A 17,122-nucleotide genomic window follows, 5' to 3' on the forward strand; every position below is an offset into this window, starting at 1 on the left:
TTATACATTTATTTTATTTACCTCTTTAAAATAATTCGAAACGATATTTCATTTTAATATAAAATATATTCAAATACCAATAAAACAACACAATAAACGACTGGGTTTTATACAATTGCTGCACAATGCGACTAGTTGATTTTCGTGGGGATCTAAAATCGACTTATAAAAAATAAGAACATTAAATCTTATATGTCGATCTTACATCTACAGTTTGTTATAAAAATATTACATTATTTAGTAGCCAGCGTCTGCGTCGTAACTGCTTTTCTTTTTGTCGTACTGACCTGAAAAAAAAAAACAAAAATCAATAAATTAAAATTCTAAAACTCTCTAGAACATTCTGAAGATAAATACGTATCGAATGATATATCACTCGTCTATATTGATTCAGTTATTAAGGTTACAGAACGTCTATATAAATACAAACAAACACAGAAATTGTCTAGGTATGATTCCATCCCTAATCTTCTCCTAAGTCTCTCTCTCTTTCCTGACTGATTGTCAGACTTTAGACTTTTTAAATTCCTCTCTTTTCTCTCAGTCTAAAAATAACTTACCTCCACTTCCAGCAGTTAGTTCCAAGCTCTTCAATATGGCTTCCGGTATAGGTGGGGGCGTGGGCAGATGGTCCCCAGTCGCGTGGTAACCATTCTCATCAGCAGTATATGTGATGGAGTACGTTTGTCCGTCTACACCCACATAGGAATATGAACCTTCTACTTGTAAGGAACCCTCATCAGGTTGAGCTCCAGGAATCACTCGACCTGTGAATATTTAAATTGTGCCGTCAATGCCTGTGTTGAACTTTATTTGTCTACGTTTAGGATTTCATTTATAAATCTGATCTAAAAAAAATAACTGAACTGGTAACACTACGGTGATTATTTGAAATAATACTTTGATGTTCTTAATTTCTAAATTTATGTACATGCTAATCTAAACCACAATTAAGGCAGTATAATCTTACTAGTATTATAAATGCGAATGTTTGAATGGATGGATGTTTGTTTGAAGGTATCTCCAGAACGGCTTAACGGGTCTTGATGAAATTTGACACAGATATAGAACATAATCTGGAAGAACACATAGGCTACTTATTACCTATTTTCTTAATTTCGCCTGGACAGAGTCGCGGGCGATAACTAGTATTAAATAAAGAACTCTTAGACGTATGAATTATGCTACAATTTAGACAATATCAGTATCTTCTGGGACATTAACTAGAACCTCACTTTCAATAAGTTGTCGTTGAAATCATTATTACTTCATCCGTTTCCAAGTTTAATAATTCGGTCTTTGGAATCTTTCGATATTGAAAGAGCACAATAGTCACGAGATCAGATATACGCGTCAGCACAACGCCTTCGATATAACCGCCGTGACTGAAGTCGACCTTTCCTTTTATTTCTAATGTCTATGCTTAAAATTGAGTCTAATTTACAAGGATATGAGAGACTAAATGTCACATTGAGTGTCATTTAAGGGTGACTTAAGTAAGTACGGTAAAGAATGCGACTAAAATTGAGATGAATTAATTGGAAAATGCTAATTCCTTTCATCAAAATGAAAGGAATAGAATTAAGTTATTCAGATCTTAGATGTTTGATATTACGAAGGAAATTCAATTTTCTAACAATTGAATAACACTTTGTCCGCTTTGCTTTTGTTTTTGTCCGCAACTCCGTCTGTGCGTAATGAAAAAAAAAAAAAAAAACTTAATTAGTAACCTATGTTGTCTTCCAGAATGTGTTCTACATCTGTACTAAATTTCATCGTGATCCACGCAGCCGTATTGGATCTTCTAACAAACATCCATCCAGCTAAACATTTGCATTTATTACATTAGTAAAAAAAATTCAATAAACAAATGCAAATATATGATCCTTGTTTGAAACACGTTCATGTTTTGTGCTAGGAATGTCATTTGCGGATGGCTAATGCGTTTCGTAATGGTAAAGGGCTAGGAATTTATGAACGGCGATACTCGTGAATTAATGATAAGCTTAAAACAATCTAGTTGTCGGTTTGCGACCGAAATGACATTAATTCCATAACAAATTGAAAAGTACATAATTTAAATGAATTAAAAAAACTCTTACCACTCTCTTCAACCTTTGTCCCATCACTAGTTTCGTATGCGTAGTGATAACCATTTTCATTCATATCGTTCTCGAATTTCAGTATCTGAGATTGATGACTCGTCGCCGAGGGAGTCGGGGCATAGTTCTGAGTAGGGCTGAGAAACGTTCGAGATGGCGGAGCACCCTGAGTAGGGGTTAGATACGTTCGAGATGGCTCATTGCCCGCTGGGTCAATGTTAGACGGTAGGTACACATTGTCTAAACTCGCTGCATTAGCTATAGCAGCTACGGTCATTATAATAAACTGAAAAAAAAAAACAATAAAAAATTTGGATAATAGTTAAGTGTATTGGATTACTGAAACATTTATTAAATTTTTGAACTTTTAAAATAAAATCTGTAATCGATTTGGACATTTTTTAAGTATTTGCGATATTTTTAATTCATATTTTAAAAATTCAAATTTAACTGATCCATTTATCGCAAAAGGAACAAATAATTTAGATTTAAGACACTAAAACATTATTAAAAAATTTCACTACAAATTACATACTACATTTACTTCGAGATAGTTAACATCCTGTATAATGTGACCCACTTTCACAAATCCGTTTTTATCACTCACTTAAATTTGTATTTGAACTATAAAAAACATTAATTTATCCTTTTCTAAATTTAATAAAATGTAACATCAGCAAATTAATTTAATTAATTTAAAAATTATTTTTTTTATCACTTGTTTTAAGTTCACAAAATATACAAATAGAACTAATTAGCACTTTTAATTAAATTTAATGTAAATAAATACTAACATATTTCATGGTTGATTTACAGAGATGTTTCTTCTTTGGATGATGATAGAGAAATGTGATTATTCGATGAATCTGCAGTCGTTATATACCAGACCTCGATGATTTCGATATTTAAATGATATAGGAATTCGTTATTCGAATGTCCCTTAAACAACGCCACCTTTATGGTTATAGTAATAAAGTTCAAATTGGAATGTGCTCAAATAAACAAGGACTGCTATAAAATATTTAAGACTATACAAATTACACAGTACAAGTGTGTAATGTACACAAAATTTAATTTATTACATACACGTTGCGTGTTGATGTCTGGTAAATGTTGTTGACATGATATAATAGATTAGCTTAGCTTAGATTACAGCTCTTTAGATGTCCCCACGAAAGGGCTTAGACTCTACCCAATTTACGGGTGACAAGGCCATAGCCAACCACGCTGGCCCAGTGTGGATTGGTTTACTTCACATATATCTTTGAATTCCTTCGCCGATTATGTTCTGGATGACGTCGGATAAATATAAGTATACTAGCAGTCGCCCGCATCTCCGTCCGCGCGCAGTTAAAAAAAAAATGAAAATGAAAAAATAGATGTTGGCCGATTCTCAGACCTAGAATATGCTCACAAAATTTCATGAGAATCGGTCAAGCCGTTTCGGAGGTGTACGGGAACGAAAACTGTGACACGAGAATTTTATATTAGGTCCTTACATATGAAATTGGCGTTTTTCGTACTGGCCACTTTAATCACGAATTTCTCCTCTTTGGTAAGGAATTCCAAATTCAAATTTGTACAGCTATAGACTCATGTATTTGTGGTTCGATGACCGTCATTCATTTGTTTTTTTTCTTCTGTTTTTTCTGTTTGCGTCACTCATTTTACAAAATGGAAAACTTAAAATATCGCATTATTTACGAGTACGAGTTCCGCCGTGGCACTAGTGCTGCGGAAACGACTCGAAGGGTGAATGATGTGTATGGCGGTCGTGTTGCAAAAGAAAACACAGTTCGTTTTTGGTTCCAACGTTTTCGTTCTGGAAATTTCGATCTGCAGAACAAGCCCCGTGGACGGCCTGAGACTCAAGTTGATAATGAAGAGTTGAAGGCTATTGTGGAAGCGGATCCATCGCAAACCACGTCCGAGTTAGCTGCAGGCTGCGATGTTAGTGATAAAACTGTTTTAATTCACTTGAAGCAAATTGGGAAGATTAAAAAGCTTGAAAGGTGGGTACCTCACGAATTGACTGAAGCAAACCGGCAAACGCGCGTCGACTGTTGCGTTACATTACTAAACCGGCACAATAATGAAGGTATTTTAAACCGAATCATTACCTTTGATGAAAAATGGGTTCTTTACGATAATCGGAAGCGCTCAGCGCAATGGTTGGATCCTGGCCAGCCAGCCAAATCCTGCCCCAAGCGAAAATTAACCCCAAAAACGTTACTTGTAAGCGTTTGGTGGACTAGTGCCGGTATTGTTCATTACAGTTTTCTCAAATCTGGCCAGACAATTACGGCTGATGTCTATTGTCAGCAATTGCAAACCATGATGGAAAAGCTAGCGGCTATACAACCTAGGCTGGTCAATCGCTCCACGCCACTGCTGCTTCACGACAACGCTAGACCACACACTGCGCAACAGACGGCTACTAAATTAGAAGAGCTTCAATTGGAAAGTCTAAGACATCCTCCGTACTCCCCGGACCTTGCTCCAACAGATTACCATTTTTTTCGAAATTTGGATAACTTCTTGCAAGGGAAAAAATTCAACTCCGATGGGGCAGTCCAAATCGCCTTCAAAGATTTTATTGATTCCCGTCCGACTGGTTTTTTTAGTAAAGGGATCAATGAATTACCTATGAGATGGCAAAAGTGCATAGAAAATAATGGTTCATACTTTGATTAATTAAATATATTACATTAAAAAATATTCGACTTTTTGTTCCTCCCATACAAAACGCCAATTTCATATGTAAGGACCTAATATATTAGATATTAAATTCACAAATAGAAAATCATATTGGTACATAGCGGGAATCGAACACGGACGTTTTTAGATTACGGTCCGGTCCGGTCAAGCGCTTACTGCGCCACCGAAGCTCTTAATAAAAACATAATTGTTTAAATTATTAAATTGATCCTCGATCTGTGTTAATAAATTTGAAACTTTTTAAAGCATCAATTGATTTTTTTTTCTGTCCGTACCTCTATAAGACAGGGATGAATACGAAAATTAATTGAACAACGTCTTACTCGTCAAAAACGGTTCAATTTTTTTTAAGAAGAAATAATATAGCCAATACATACCTACACCCTGGATTTTACTCATCTGACCTGAGTTCGTCTCGTAAAAATAAAGCTTAGAAAGCTTACAAATTATTTCTATAGTTTAAAAGACTATTTCGTTTATTGTTCGCTTTGTTTTTGGTTGACATTGCATTATAGAAGGATATCCTTGTTACACGAAAATTGCGCATTTAAAAAAAAAAACTATAAATGCCTAAATAATGCGTTTCAATGCAAAATACTTCCTTTTGTTAAATATAAATTGATCAAAATGCAAGATGCGTAATTTAGCGAATATGTTACGCGTATATAAAACACGATTTATACTTAGTGATTTTTTAATAAAATTTATACTGAAATCGTAACAAAGAACAAATGTTTCTTGTTCTGATATCTATCTTATCTATATAAATAAAAGAAAGTCGTGTTAGTTACACTATTTATAGTATATAGTTACTCAAGATCGGTTGAACTGATTTAGCTGAAAATTGATGGGGAGGTAGCTTAGAACTAGGAGACGGACATATGTAGGAACTTTTTTATTTTGTGTGCATTTTTTTATTCCGCGCGGACGGAGTCGCGGGTAAAAGCTAGTATGATATATATCTGATATGTGTAATATTATACAGATGGTAAACAAATGTACTTTATGTGTTTCCGCTGTACCAACAATTGATTATTATTTTCTTTTTGGTCTGTATTTCTTCAGGCGTTTAGTAAAGCTGGCCCAGTGTAGTTGTTCTCATACATTTTTTGAATGTCTTCGTGAATGTGTGCATGTACTCTATGTAAGAACTTAGAAGAAAATTTATATTAATTACTAGCTGTCGCCCGCGACTCCGTCCGCGCGCAGTTAAAAAAACTAAATGGGGGGGGGGGTTATGAAAAATAGATGTTGGCCGATTCTCAGACCTACTGAATATGCTCACAAAATTTCATGAGAATCGGTCAAGCTGTTTCGGAGGAGTTCAAGTTCGAACCCCGTGACACGAGAATTTTATATATACAAATATAAGAGATTTAAAATCGAAAACATTAGTTTATGATGCAATTGCAAAATGGACTTATAGATTTAAAGTCCAGTTACGAGGCCCTTTGATACTCCATCCGCTTCCCCATCCTCGCGGAATTAAAAAAAAAATCTTTATTAGTAGCCTATGTGTTCTTCCAGACTATGTTCTATATCAATGCCAAAATCCAACGAGATGTTGCAGTAGTTCTGGAGTTACTTTCTAAAAAACAAACATTTGCATTTAAAATATTAGTAGAATATGAGAAAATTCTAGAAATTACAGACTTTATTTATCCGTAAAAAAAAAGGTTAATTAATAATCACGTACGATAAGCGGCGTGATCTGAGATCTAATCAGCCAACCTTGTTGTGAGGCTGCACAGAAATCTATTGTCGGGGAAACAATTATCAAAATAGTCGGAAACAGCACAGACCCAGTGATCTAGACAGATCTGAGGTTAATCAAACGGATGTCGATTTGTTATGCATGTAACAAATTAAAATTTTATAAAGCACGCGTTCAATGTGTTTTTATAAAAAACATATGTAAACATTTATTTTACTGATTAATAATTGACTAGCTATCGCACGCGATTCCGTTCGCTCTCCGCAGAATTAAAAGAAAATGCAATAAGTAGCCTATGTGTTCTTCCAGACTATGTTCTACATCTGTGCCAAATTTCATCAAGATCCGTTGAGTCGTTCCGGAGATACCTTCAAACAAACATCCATCCATCCAAACATTCACATTTATAATATTAGTAAGATGAATATGAATGAAGACTGAGTTATAATTTTTTACATATAAAATGAATTCCTATATCTCTTGGTCACGCCTTCACGCGTGAACGCCTTGACCTATTTCACTTTTTTTTTGTTATGTTTGTTATTTTCAGGAGAAGGTTCTTATGACAGAAAAAATTTAAAAATTCAGATGGATGGATGGATAATGGTGTCTCGTGGTATCTCCAGAAAGGCTTAATGGATCTTAATGAAATTTGGTATAGATATAAAACATAGTCTGGAAGAACATATAGGCTACATATTAAGTTTTTTTATAATTCCGCGCAGACGAAGTCGCGGGTGACAGCTAGCTTTTTATAAAGCCAGAACATGCCAGAATCGAGAATCAAATGAATATTTTAGTCTCTGCCTTATTTTTTGGTCTATGGCGTTTTGTTTTTTAATTTAATTAAAAATACTTTACATACGCTATTTATAAAAGTTTTACCGAAAAACCAGTCTATATATTTTGTCTGCATTAAACATGAAAGGACGAAGCTGTTAATTTTTAATTAGTTTCGTTATCAATAAAATGAGGATGAAAAGTTATTTTGTCAAGTATTTAAATATTATAATGTTTTCCGCAAACCTTGTTTTAAATTGTGAAAAAGCTGATTGCTTTTGTTTTAAAGCATCTTAGAACACTTTTTTACTGATTTTACATATAAAAGCTACGAATCTTGACTATTAAAAAACATTACGTTACCATTGCCGTAACTCATGTACATATATGTTTATCGTTCTTCTCGTCACTCTACTCATGTATATGTCTATCGTTCTCTATCGTTCTTTAAGAAAAAAAAAACAGGGATTAAAAACCATTATAATTTTGGAAGAAATGTGTTTAAAGTGGAACTCACGATAATTGACAATATAAAAAATCGCACGACTTCTTAGCATTTCAGACCAATTAATATATCTTTATTTAAATTTCTTTTTCAGTTAAATAGTTGCATAATAACATGTTACTTAGATATAACTTAAACTATGTTAAGTCATGTCTTCAAAAGTAAGTCACGTTTCATTGCTTCAATTCGTAACATGCCAGTAACTTGCTAATAAGACGAATTGTGTAAAAGTGAAACAAACAAAATGTTTTACAAACAATCACAGAATGATACAATAAAGTACTAACTATTCAAAAATTATATGAAACTAGCTTTTACCCGCGACTCCGTCCGCGCGAAATAAAAAATAGAAAACGGGGTTAAAAATTATCCTATGTCCGTTTCCTGGTTCTAAGCTACCTGCCCACCAATTTTCAGTCAAATCGATTCAGCCGTTCTTGAGTTATAAATAGTGTAACTAACACGACTTGCTTTCATATATATAGATTGAACACCCTTTGTACGACGAGTACGACGAGTACGACGATATAAATGTTAATTGTTTAGTAAGTTAAAGTTGAGGCGTCATTAGCCTAATGATTAGAAGTACGGATTACCAATCCAGCGGTCGTGCTTTCGAATCTCACCATTCGAATAATTTCGTGAATCAATACTAGCATATGCTTCGAGCTTATTTGCAATGGTTAAATACAAGAAATAGTAGTAAATTAAAAAAATACTACTTATAAATATTTAACTCAGAGAGATCTTTAACACTTTTTTTTTTTAAAAAAAAACGCAAGTGTTTTTAGCCGACTTCAAAAAGAAGGAGGTTATTTTTTTCTATGTGTGTTACCGCGATGCTCCGCCCCTAGTGGTCCGATTTAGATAAAAAATATTTTAATCGAAAGGAAGTGCTTGCAGATGGTTCCCATTTTTTTGGTTTTCTTTTTATATTATGTACATTCAACATTATCATCATCAACAGCTCCCTGTACGTTCCCATTGAGGGGCTCGGAACCTACCCTAAGTTAACGGTGACTAGGCCATAGTCAACCACGCTGGCTGAGTGCGGGTTGACTTCACACATATCTTTGAATTTCTTCCCAGATATGTGCAGGTTGCACGATGTTTTCCTTCACCGTAAGAACATCGGATAATTGTACATATGGAAATCGAAAAACACATTGTAATGTACTTTCAATGTAATTAATTCCATTACTTGAAAATCCTTGATAACTAATTATTATTATGTACAACGTTAGGTTATGTTGCGAAATACATGTAGTTAGTATTTCAACGACAAATAGTATTTGAATTGACTGCAATTATCGCATCAACCAGTGATGTCAAAAGTAGTGTGTAGCTGAGACAAAAAACTCTAAAGTTAAGACTTTCAATGTTATCCAAGGTACTAGTAATTTGTACCGATTTTGGAATGAAACTTGGAATTCATTCAAGTTTATACATATAATAAGTTAATGGATGAAACTTGACTAAACTACATTAATTAGTCACTAATTGATTAGTGTAGATTTCTCGGACTAAAACTAAATTATTCACATAACCTTTTTGAATGCGTTAGTAAAAGTGAAGGAATATTACAAACTGTAATCTTCAGTTGTTTTATAATAGTTTTTCTAAACAAGTTGATAAAATGATTACGTCAAATAATTTAGAGATATCTGGTAATTCAATAGTCAAATTGAAAGTACGCATTAAGTAATCAAGTTCTCGATTTTATCAATGTATGTAACAAACTTTAAGTCAAGTCAAAGTATACATTCGAGTGATAGATCAATTGAGTTGTATGGAGGTCAATAAAACAGTATAATTGTAGCTTTTTAGTATTAAGAAATGTTTTGACGGGAAAGAGAGAACAACGAATTTTGATGTAACAGTCTTTGAGTAGATTATTTATATAAACTGTCCTAATAGAATGGTAATTAGTATAGTAAATGGTTAAAAAAAAATTATAATTAACTTAAATTATATGTATTTATAAGTAAGCAGGAACAAGCAATGTAGCACAGGGATATTAGTAAAAAAAAAAAAAAAGATAACTAAAACCTGTGCAGAAAAGAGTACGGACCAAGCGTCTGTAGATGTAAAAATATAAAAAAAAAAAAATAGAATGGTACTGAGACCTGGAAATCTCTGGGAAAAATGGTACTATTTTATATGGATCGTAACGTGATTATTTTTTGGTGGTGGTTATATTAATATACCAAGTGACGTGACCCAAACTCCATCATTAGCGCCACTGAAAAACTTTAACCTATATTATATTGAAATCATTGTATCGTTTGTTTACTTGCTTTCTTCTTCCAAGAAAAAAACAGATGACCACTTGACCACGATCTCACCTGATGTGATTGAAATATGGTAAGCATAAAAAAAGAAGATCTACTGATAACGAAGATGCAGACTGAAAGGCAAATGTCGTAACTTATAATATTGTATACTGCAAAATGTGTTTGCGTAAATCTGAAGTACAAATATTCAGTCATCACCAATTGCCATAACATATTAGAAGTGGGCCGTTTAATTGTTGTTACGAAAATATTTAAGTAGCAACTGTATAATATATTCATTAACATTGGCTCGTATGATGTGCTCTGAACTTTAACATTAACGTATGGTACAAGATAAAATGCAATATACAGTCGAACCCGGATAAATGAAAGCCACCGCCTTATTTTTCTCGCTTATAAAAGATTCTCTCTAACCAGAGTAGGAGTAGAGTAGAGGTCGTCAGTCGGGACCGGACAATGACTCTCACTTTTATAAGACATCCAGGTTCGACTGTATATACATTCAAATAATTTTAAAGACGCTTTTTTAAAAGGTTAAATTTTAAATTTAAAAAGACGGAAAATGTACGGGTGGATTGTATAAAAGCGGATATATGATGATGATAAGAAGGAGAGATGATGGGCACATCAAGCAAGCAATGAGATTGAAGCTAGGTGACTTGGATGGCGTGTTAATGTGAGTATGCTTGGCAGAGTAGGATTGACAGAAGTATATAAGTAAAGCGCATTTAATATAGCATAGATTGAAATTTCTAAAAATAAAATAATTTCAGTATTTTTTTAATCCGCTGTTCTTATTTTTCATTCCGAAATATAATTTTGTACTTGGACCAAACAATCACTATATCAATGTTAATTCGTTTAAAAAATGATTGCCGTATAATTATTTCTTTAATATAAAAATTACTTATTTTGATAACTTAAGATTAAGTTTGACAAGTCTTAATTTGTAGGTTTATCTTATATTAATAAAATTAGCAAGATTTTAATGAGATGAATTTTTTGAAATGGCGTAACAATTCTTCTAACGAAATGGTTCATTTAAATAACCTCCTTATAAACATTTACCAGTTTTATTATAGTTTCAATTGTTTTATCTGTAAAATACAGTAAAGGTAAAATCGAGAATTTTTACATGTGCGGCATTTATATTCCCCCTCCTGTTCAAAAACATATCTTAGAACATTTCATAAATAATACCAACTGCATCATTGAGAAACATGAGAGCAACACAATAGTCGTCGGTGACTTTAACTTTAGCAACGTAGCTTGGAAAAAGATGGATAGTGGTAAAGTCATACCTGTAATGTCTAATAGCTTTATCTATAATACGCTGATAGACTTTATGTCTGTTAACAGGCTCTCTCAATATAACTATTACTTAAACAACAAAGATAATATTCTTGATCTTATACTCAGTACTGTCACAATTTCTCAACTAAATATATCCGCAGATCCTCTCTCAATCACCGACCCCTCGCATCCCCCCCTTGAATTTTGTATAACACTAGAGTCTCAAGATAAGCTGCTCTCAACTTCTGAACCTAGATATCACTTTCACAAGGCAAATTATGTAGAAATCACGAACGAATTACATAATATTCCTTGGGAAGAAGAATTGTCTAAATGCCTAAATGTTGACGAGATGGTTGCGGTCTTCTACAAACATCTAAGGCTAGTCATAGCTAAGCACGTGCCTAAACGTTCACCTCGTAATCATAAATATCCTATATGGTTCTCCACTCCATTAATTAAAATATTAAAAGAGAAATTTAAATTTAGACAAAAGTTTCGTAAATATGGTAACCCTCGCGACTTGCTGACCTTCCAATTACTTAGAGAGAGAAGTAACAAAATTTACAAATTAAATTACAACAAATACTTGCAGCAGCTAGAATCATCTTTGACATCGAACCCAAAATATATATGGACATTTCTCAAACATAAAAGAAAAGGCAGTTGCACTATTCCAGCCTTAATGACCGCTGGGGATAGAATCGCAACCGGTGGACCCGATATTTGTGACCTCTTCGCAAAGCAATTCTCGTCAGTTTACGCCCCCAATACTCCCATAAACGTTCCTAGTAGAAACGAATTCTGTGCGCCTACCGTCTCAAACTATTTCTCTTCCCTATCCGTAACCAGAGATCATGTCTACAGAGTTTTAAAAAGACTTGATTCTAAGAAGGGAGCTGGATCCGATGGGATACCGGCTGTCTTTCTCGTAAACTGTGCTAGTGCATTGGCTTTCCCTCTCTGTTTAATTTTTAATAAGTCCCTTACCTCTGGAGTTTTTCCAACAGCTTGGAAAAGTTCTTTAGTTATTCCGCTCTTAAAAAGTGGCGATGCTAGCTGTGTCGGAAATTACAGGCCTATATCGTTACTCACTGTATTTGCAAAGGTATTCGAACAGATCATTTATCCATCACTATCGTGGCATCTAAAACAGTTAATTGCTCCTGAACAACATGGCTTCTTTAAAGGAAGATCCACTTCTACAAATTTGTTATCTTTTGTGGAGGACCTTGCCGAAGGTGTTGACGCTGGTAAATCTTTTGATGCAATATATACAGACCTCAGTAAGGCCTTCGACAGTGTAAATCACGATATACTTCTGAATAAGCTTCAGTCTTTTGGTGTATCTGGGAATATGCTGCATTGGTTCAAATCTTATCTTCAAAACAGAACGTCGGTAGTCGTAATTGGGGGATATAAATCTAAGTCGTTTACCGCGTCCTCAGGCGTTCCACAAGGCTCCCATTTAGGCCCTTTATTATTCAATTTATTTTTTAACGACGTAACCAAGTGCTTTAGCAACTCCAGGGTCCTTATGTACGCGAGTCAAGTGCTGCAGTTGACGCACTTAAACAAAAATATAAGTAATCCAACATTGAACACCCCGTGGACACAAGGAAGCCATTAAGGATGTTATGACTACCGATGTTTTGACTACGGATTCACATTATTAGCATTGTGTAATATGATCTATTGTTGACTCTCACTACTGCATCCGATCAGACCACACAACGGCTACCACCACTAAGGAAACACCATGGATATATAAGTCGACCGGCGAACGCATAGCAGAGATTCAGATTGAAGATTCAGACTTGTAGACATGATTATTTAGTCTGTAATTTATTATTGTATTAATTGGGGATCCGCCCATCTTCTTTAAGTTCATTTTATAATTGTAAAATTTAAATAAAGTTTTTTTTTAAAAGTAAGTGTTCTTCGAGAAATTTAACTGGCGCCCAACGTGGGGCCCCTAAAGCAGTTGTTCAAGAAGAAAATATCGAAGCACGATCATAAGAAATCCTGCAAGATTGGAATTCTTCGGTTGTTGGTCAGAAAATAAGCACGACTATAGTAATCCTGCGAAGTTAGTAAGACCGCAACTTATACAACAACTAAATCTTTCAAGATTTGAAGCGAGGGGGCCTTTTCAAAAAATAAATCAAGATTTTGAGAAGAACCTAATGAAGCCTGTAATATTTATGTGAGTACCATTCGCATCATTCCTTTCAAAATTCCATTCCAATTGAAATCTCCTACTCTAGTATATAAGTCAAAAAGAGGTGCGGCGGATCACCCCTGTAGTTCTAATAGTTCTAGTAGTAATAATAGTAATACTAATAATTCAGATTTAATTAAAATGGACGCGAAACAATTAATAGCTTTCGTACCTACGTACTCAGGTGATACGTTCGGATTATATCATTTTCTCACCTCTGCTCAACAGTTTTTACACGTTGCGGGAGGCGATAATACCCAAAACGTAATGATGCTTTTAAGTAAGTTAGAAGGAAAAGCAGCGATGTGTGTGGGCATGGTAAACCATGATTATAAGTGGGAAAATATCAAACAATTATTAAAAACGGAATGTGCCGATTATAAAAATTTAAATGTCTTAATAGGTGAATTGCAAAACTTAAAAAGGAAAGGAACGTATAACGATTTTATATTTGAAATTAAACAAAAACTATTTTTTATTAAAAGTAAACTGTTAGAAGAAAATAATGGTCAACAAGTGATAGTTGATAAATTAATGGAGACTTATATTAGCATAGCACACAATACGTTATGCGCTAGCTTACCGTACACAGAACAAAACGTAATTGAATATTGTTCATTCAACGAAGCCGTTACGCGCGTTTTGCAAATGGAAGCGAAAGGTCGATTTGAAAACTTTAGACAAAAGTTTTCGAAGTTGTGTATTACACCAAATCAAATGCACCATCCACGTCCACAATTTAATTATTCGTATCCTTCGAATAACAGAATTAATTATAACAGAATTAATTATGATAGATTTAATACTAACAATAATAATTATAATAACAACAATAAAATTCCTTATCATACAAGAAATCCGTGGCGACCTAATTCTCAAAATGTATTTAATCAACCGCAACATAGCTATTTTAAAAGAAATTTTCAGAATAAACACTTCAACAGAAATTACCAAATGAATAATAATAATAATAATAATAATAATTTGAGTAATGAAGATGTATCTATGCGCACGGCACCAAACTTAAAACAAGGTCAAATTAATATTGGAAACGGATACGTTGCTGAGGAAGTTTTCCACCACGAAAAATTTCCCCAGGATTTTTTTAGAAACACGCCAGGAGAATCCAAAGTCTTAGAATTAAATCAAATGTATAACAATTTACCTTATTTTACTGTACACAATCCAGACTTTAAAATTTTAATAGATACCGGTAGCGAACGTTCTTTTATCACTAAAAAAGCTTCACAGTATTTTAAACAATATTATAAACCAGAAAAATTTCTTGTTAAAACATCACATGGAATATCACGACATGAAGGTATTATAGTGACTCCATTTTGGAATAAATATTTCGGAGAGAATAAATCAAATAAATCAACTATGACTTTTTATATTTATGACTTTAGTGAAAAATATGATGTTTTGTTAGGAACGGATTTAATTATACAAATAGATGCAAAAATAGATTTAAAGGATAAAAAACTATATTTACCTGAAACTGAAATTTCAATTAATTATATAACAAACGATGATAATTTGAATTTAAATGAATTAAGTGGAATTCATTTGAACCATTTTAGTGACGATTCACTTGATGTGCAGTATAACAATGAGTCATTAAGAAGTGAAACCTTAATCAACAGCAGTATTAATTCATGGAACGACGACGATGACAATAGATCATTATCGGATACTGTTCATTCTTGTCTAGAGGATAGTGATACTGGTATTCCAATAGTCCATCGTTACCCGCCGAAACGATTAAACCGCGTAGTGTTTGAGCTTGCATCGTTTAAACAAGTAAAAAATGAAAAAGGTATGTTATATTTTTATATTCCACCTTCTGATGAAGAAAATATTATTAAAGAATTAATGTTAGAATATTTAAATAAAGATAAGTATGCGTTAATAATTCCTAATGATGAATTATATTATAAAGTTTCGGAAGTTTATAGAAAATATTTTGATCATACTAAATTAAAACTTACTAGATATACTAAATCCTTAATTGAGATAAATGATATTGAGGAACAATTACAGTTAATTAAAGAATATCATCTTTATAATAATAGACACGCAGGAATAGATAGTATAAATAAACAACTACGTGAAAAATATTATTTTGAAAAAATGAGAAAACTTATTAAAAGATATATAAATAATTGTGAAATATGTCAAAGAGAAAAATATAATAGACACCCTTATTCTACTTTACCAATTGAAACAGAAACACCACTTGAACCAATGGATGTTTGGCACATTGATTTTATGTCTCTCGAAAGAGATTGGTATTTAACAATAATTGATAAATTTTCCAAGTATGCGATTATTAAGCCAACAGAAAAATCGAAAGTATATGATACATTATATGAAATATTTGCGTTAGTAGGGTCACCAAATAAAATAGTACACGACGGTGAACAATCTTTCTGTAGTGAAATAATAAATGAATTATTTAAGACGTATAATATAATCAATCACACAACGACAGCACAACATCACAAATCTAATTCGGATGTAGAGAGGTTGCACAATACAATACAAGAACTATATAGATTGCAAAGAGACATGGATTTAGAAAAAAATCAAAAGATTAATTTTATAACCCATAGCTATAACAACACTCAACACAGTTCAATAGGAATGACACCTTACGAAGTTCATTTCGGTAGAAAACCAAAATTAAGAAGTTTCGACAATTTAAGAGTTTTTATTCAACGATATACCGCACAACATAAAGAGTTTACTAACGAATTAAATAAAAATGTACATGATTTATTGATAAAGCAAAAGGAATCTAGGAATAACAGAATAAGTAAACAATTGAAACCAGTAAAAACGTTTAAAATAGGGGACACTGCGTATTTAAAAAATAGTATGGCAGAACGGCACAAAACAAAAAGTCGATTCTTAGGACCATTTAAGATAGTTAGCATAGAACCAAGAAATAAATATAAATTAAGCAATGGCAGAATATACCACATAGAAGAACTTCTTGTTACAGATTACTCTTCGTCTACAGTTATGGATATCGATTCCGACAATTAGGACCAAACGAAAATGTCATAATAATTGATCAAAAGGCAACGAGAATAATCGAAGGAAAATGGAGCATCATTCACAATTTAAATATAGAACCTATAAATGAAAAATTAAATAATTTAGAATCACTAATTACACATGCTAAAACTAGAGATAAGAATAATGACTTTCTCCATATCTATCAACGCATTAACATTATATTACAACATGTTAAAGAAATTTGTAAGCACTTAAACATACAAAGTAAAAATAGAATTAAGAGAGGATTAATTAATGGACTAGGTACTATAATTAAATATATCACTGGTAATTTAGACGATAATGACTTAGATAGCATTCAAAATAATTTAGAAACTTTAAAAATCACGTATAATAAACAAATATCTATAACGGACGACACCCTAGAAGAATTTAATAAACAATTAGCAAATATAACTAATATACAAAATG

At 33.0% G+C, this 17,122-nt stretch overlaps 1 protein-coding gene across 1 annotated transcript; it reads right to left on the reverse strand.

The window, feature by feature from the left end:
* Window positions 1–237: 237 nt before the first annotated feature.
* Window positions 238–2,926, reverse strand: LOC106716771 (endocuticle structural glycoprotein SgAbd-2). Its single transcript, XM_014510364.2, has 4 exons — window positions 2,897–2,926; window positions 2,103–2,388; window positions 561–767; window positions 238–287 (listed from the first exon to the last, which is right to left on the reverse strand). The coding sequence occupies exons 1-4, from the start codon at window positions 2,903–2,905 to the stop codon at window positions 238–240; spliced, it is 552 nt and encodes a 183-aa protein (XP_014365850.2). The 5' UTR covers window positions 2,906–2,926.
* Between the last annotated feature and the right edge of the window lie 14,196 nt (window positions 2,927–17,122).

This window comes from Papilio machaon, chromosome 16 (assembly GCF_912999745.1).
Source record: "Papilio machaon chromosome 16, ilPapMach1.1, whole genome shotgun sequence".
Classification (NCBI taxonomy): Eukaryota; Metazoa; Arthropoda; class Insecta; order Lepidoptera; family Papilionidae; genus Papilio; species Papilio machaon.

Coding starts and splice junctions, on each gene's coding strand:
- LOC106716771 (XM_014510364.2), bottom strand. Junction 768..2,102: donor GACAAAGGTTGAAGAGAGTG/GTAAGAGTTTTT, acceptor AAATATTCACAG/GTCGAGTGATTCCTGGAGCT. Junction 288..560: donor ACTAACTGCTGGAAGTGGAG/GTAAGTTATTTT, acceptor TTTTTTTTTCAG/GTCAGTACGACAAAAAGAAA.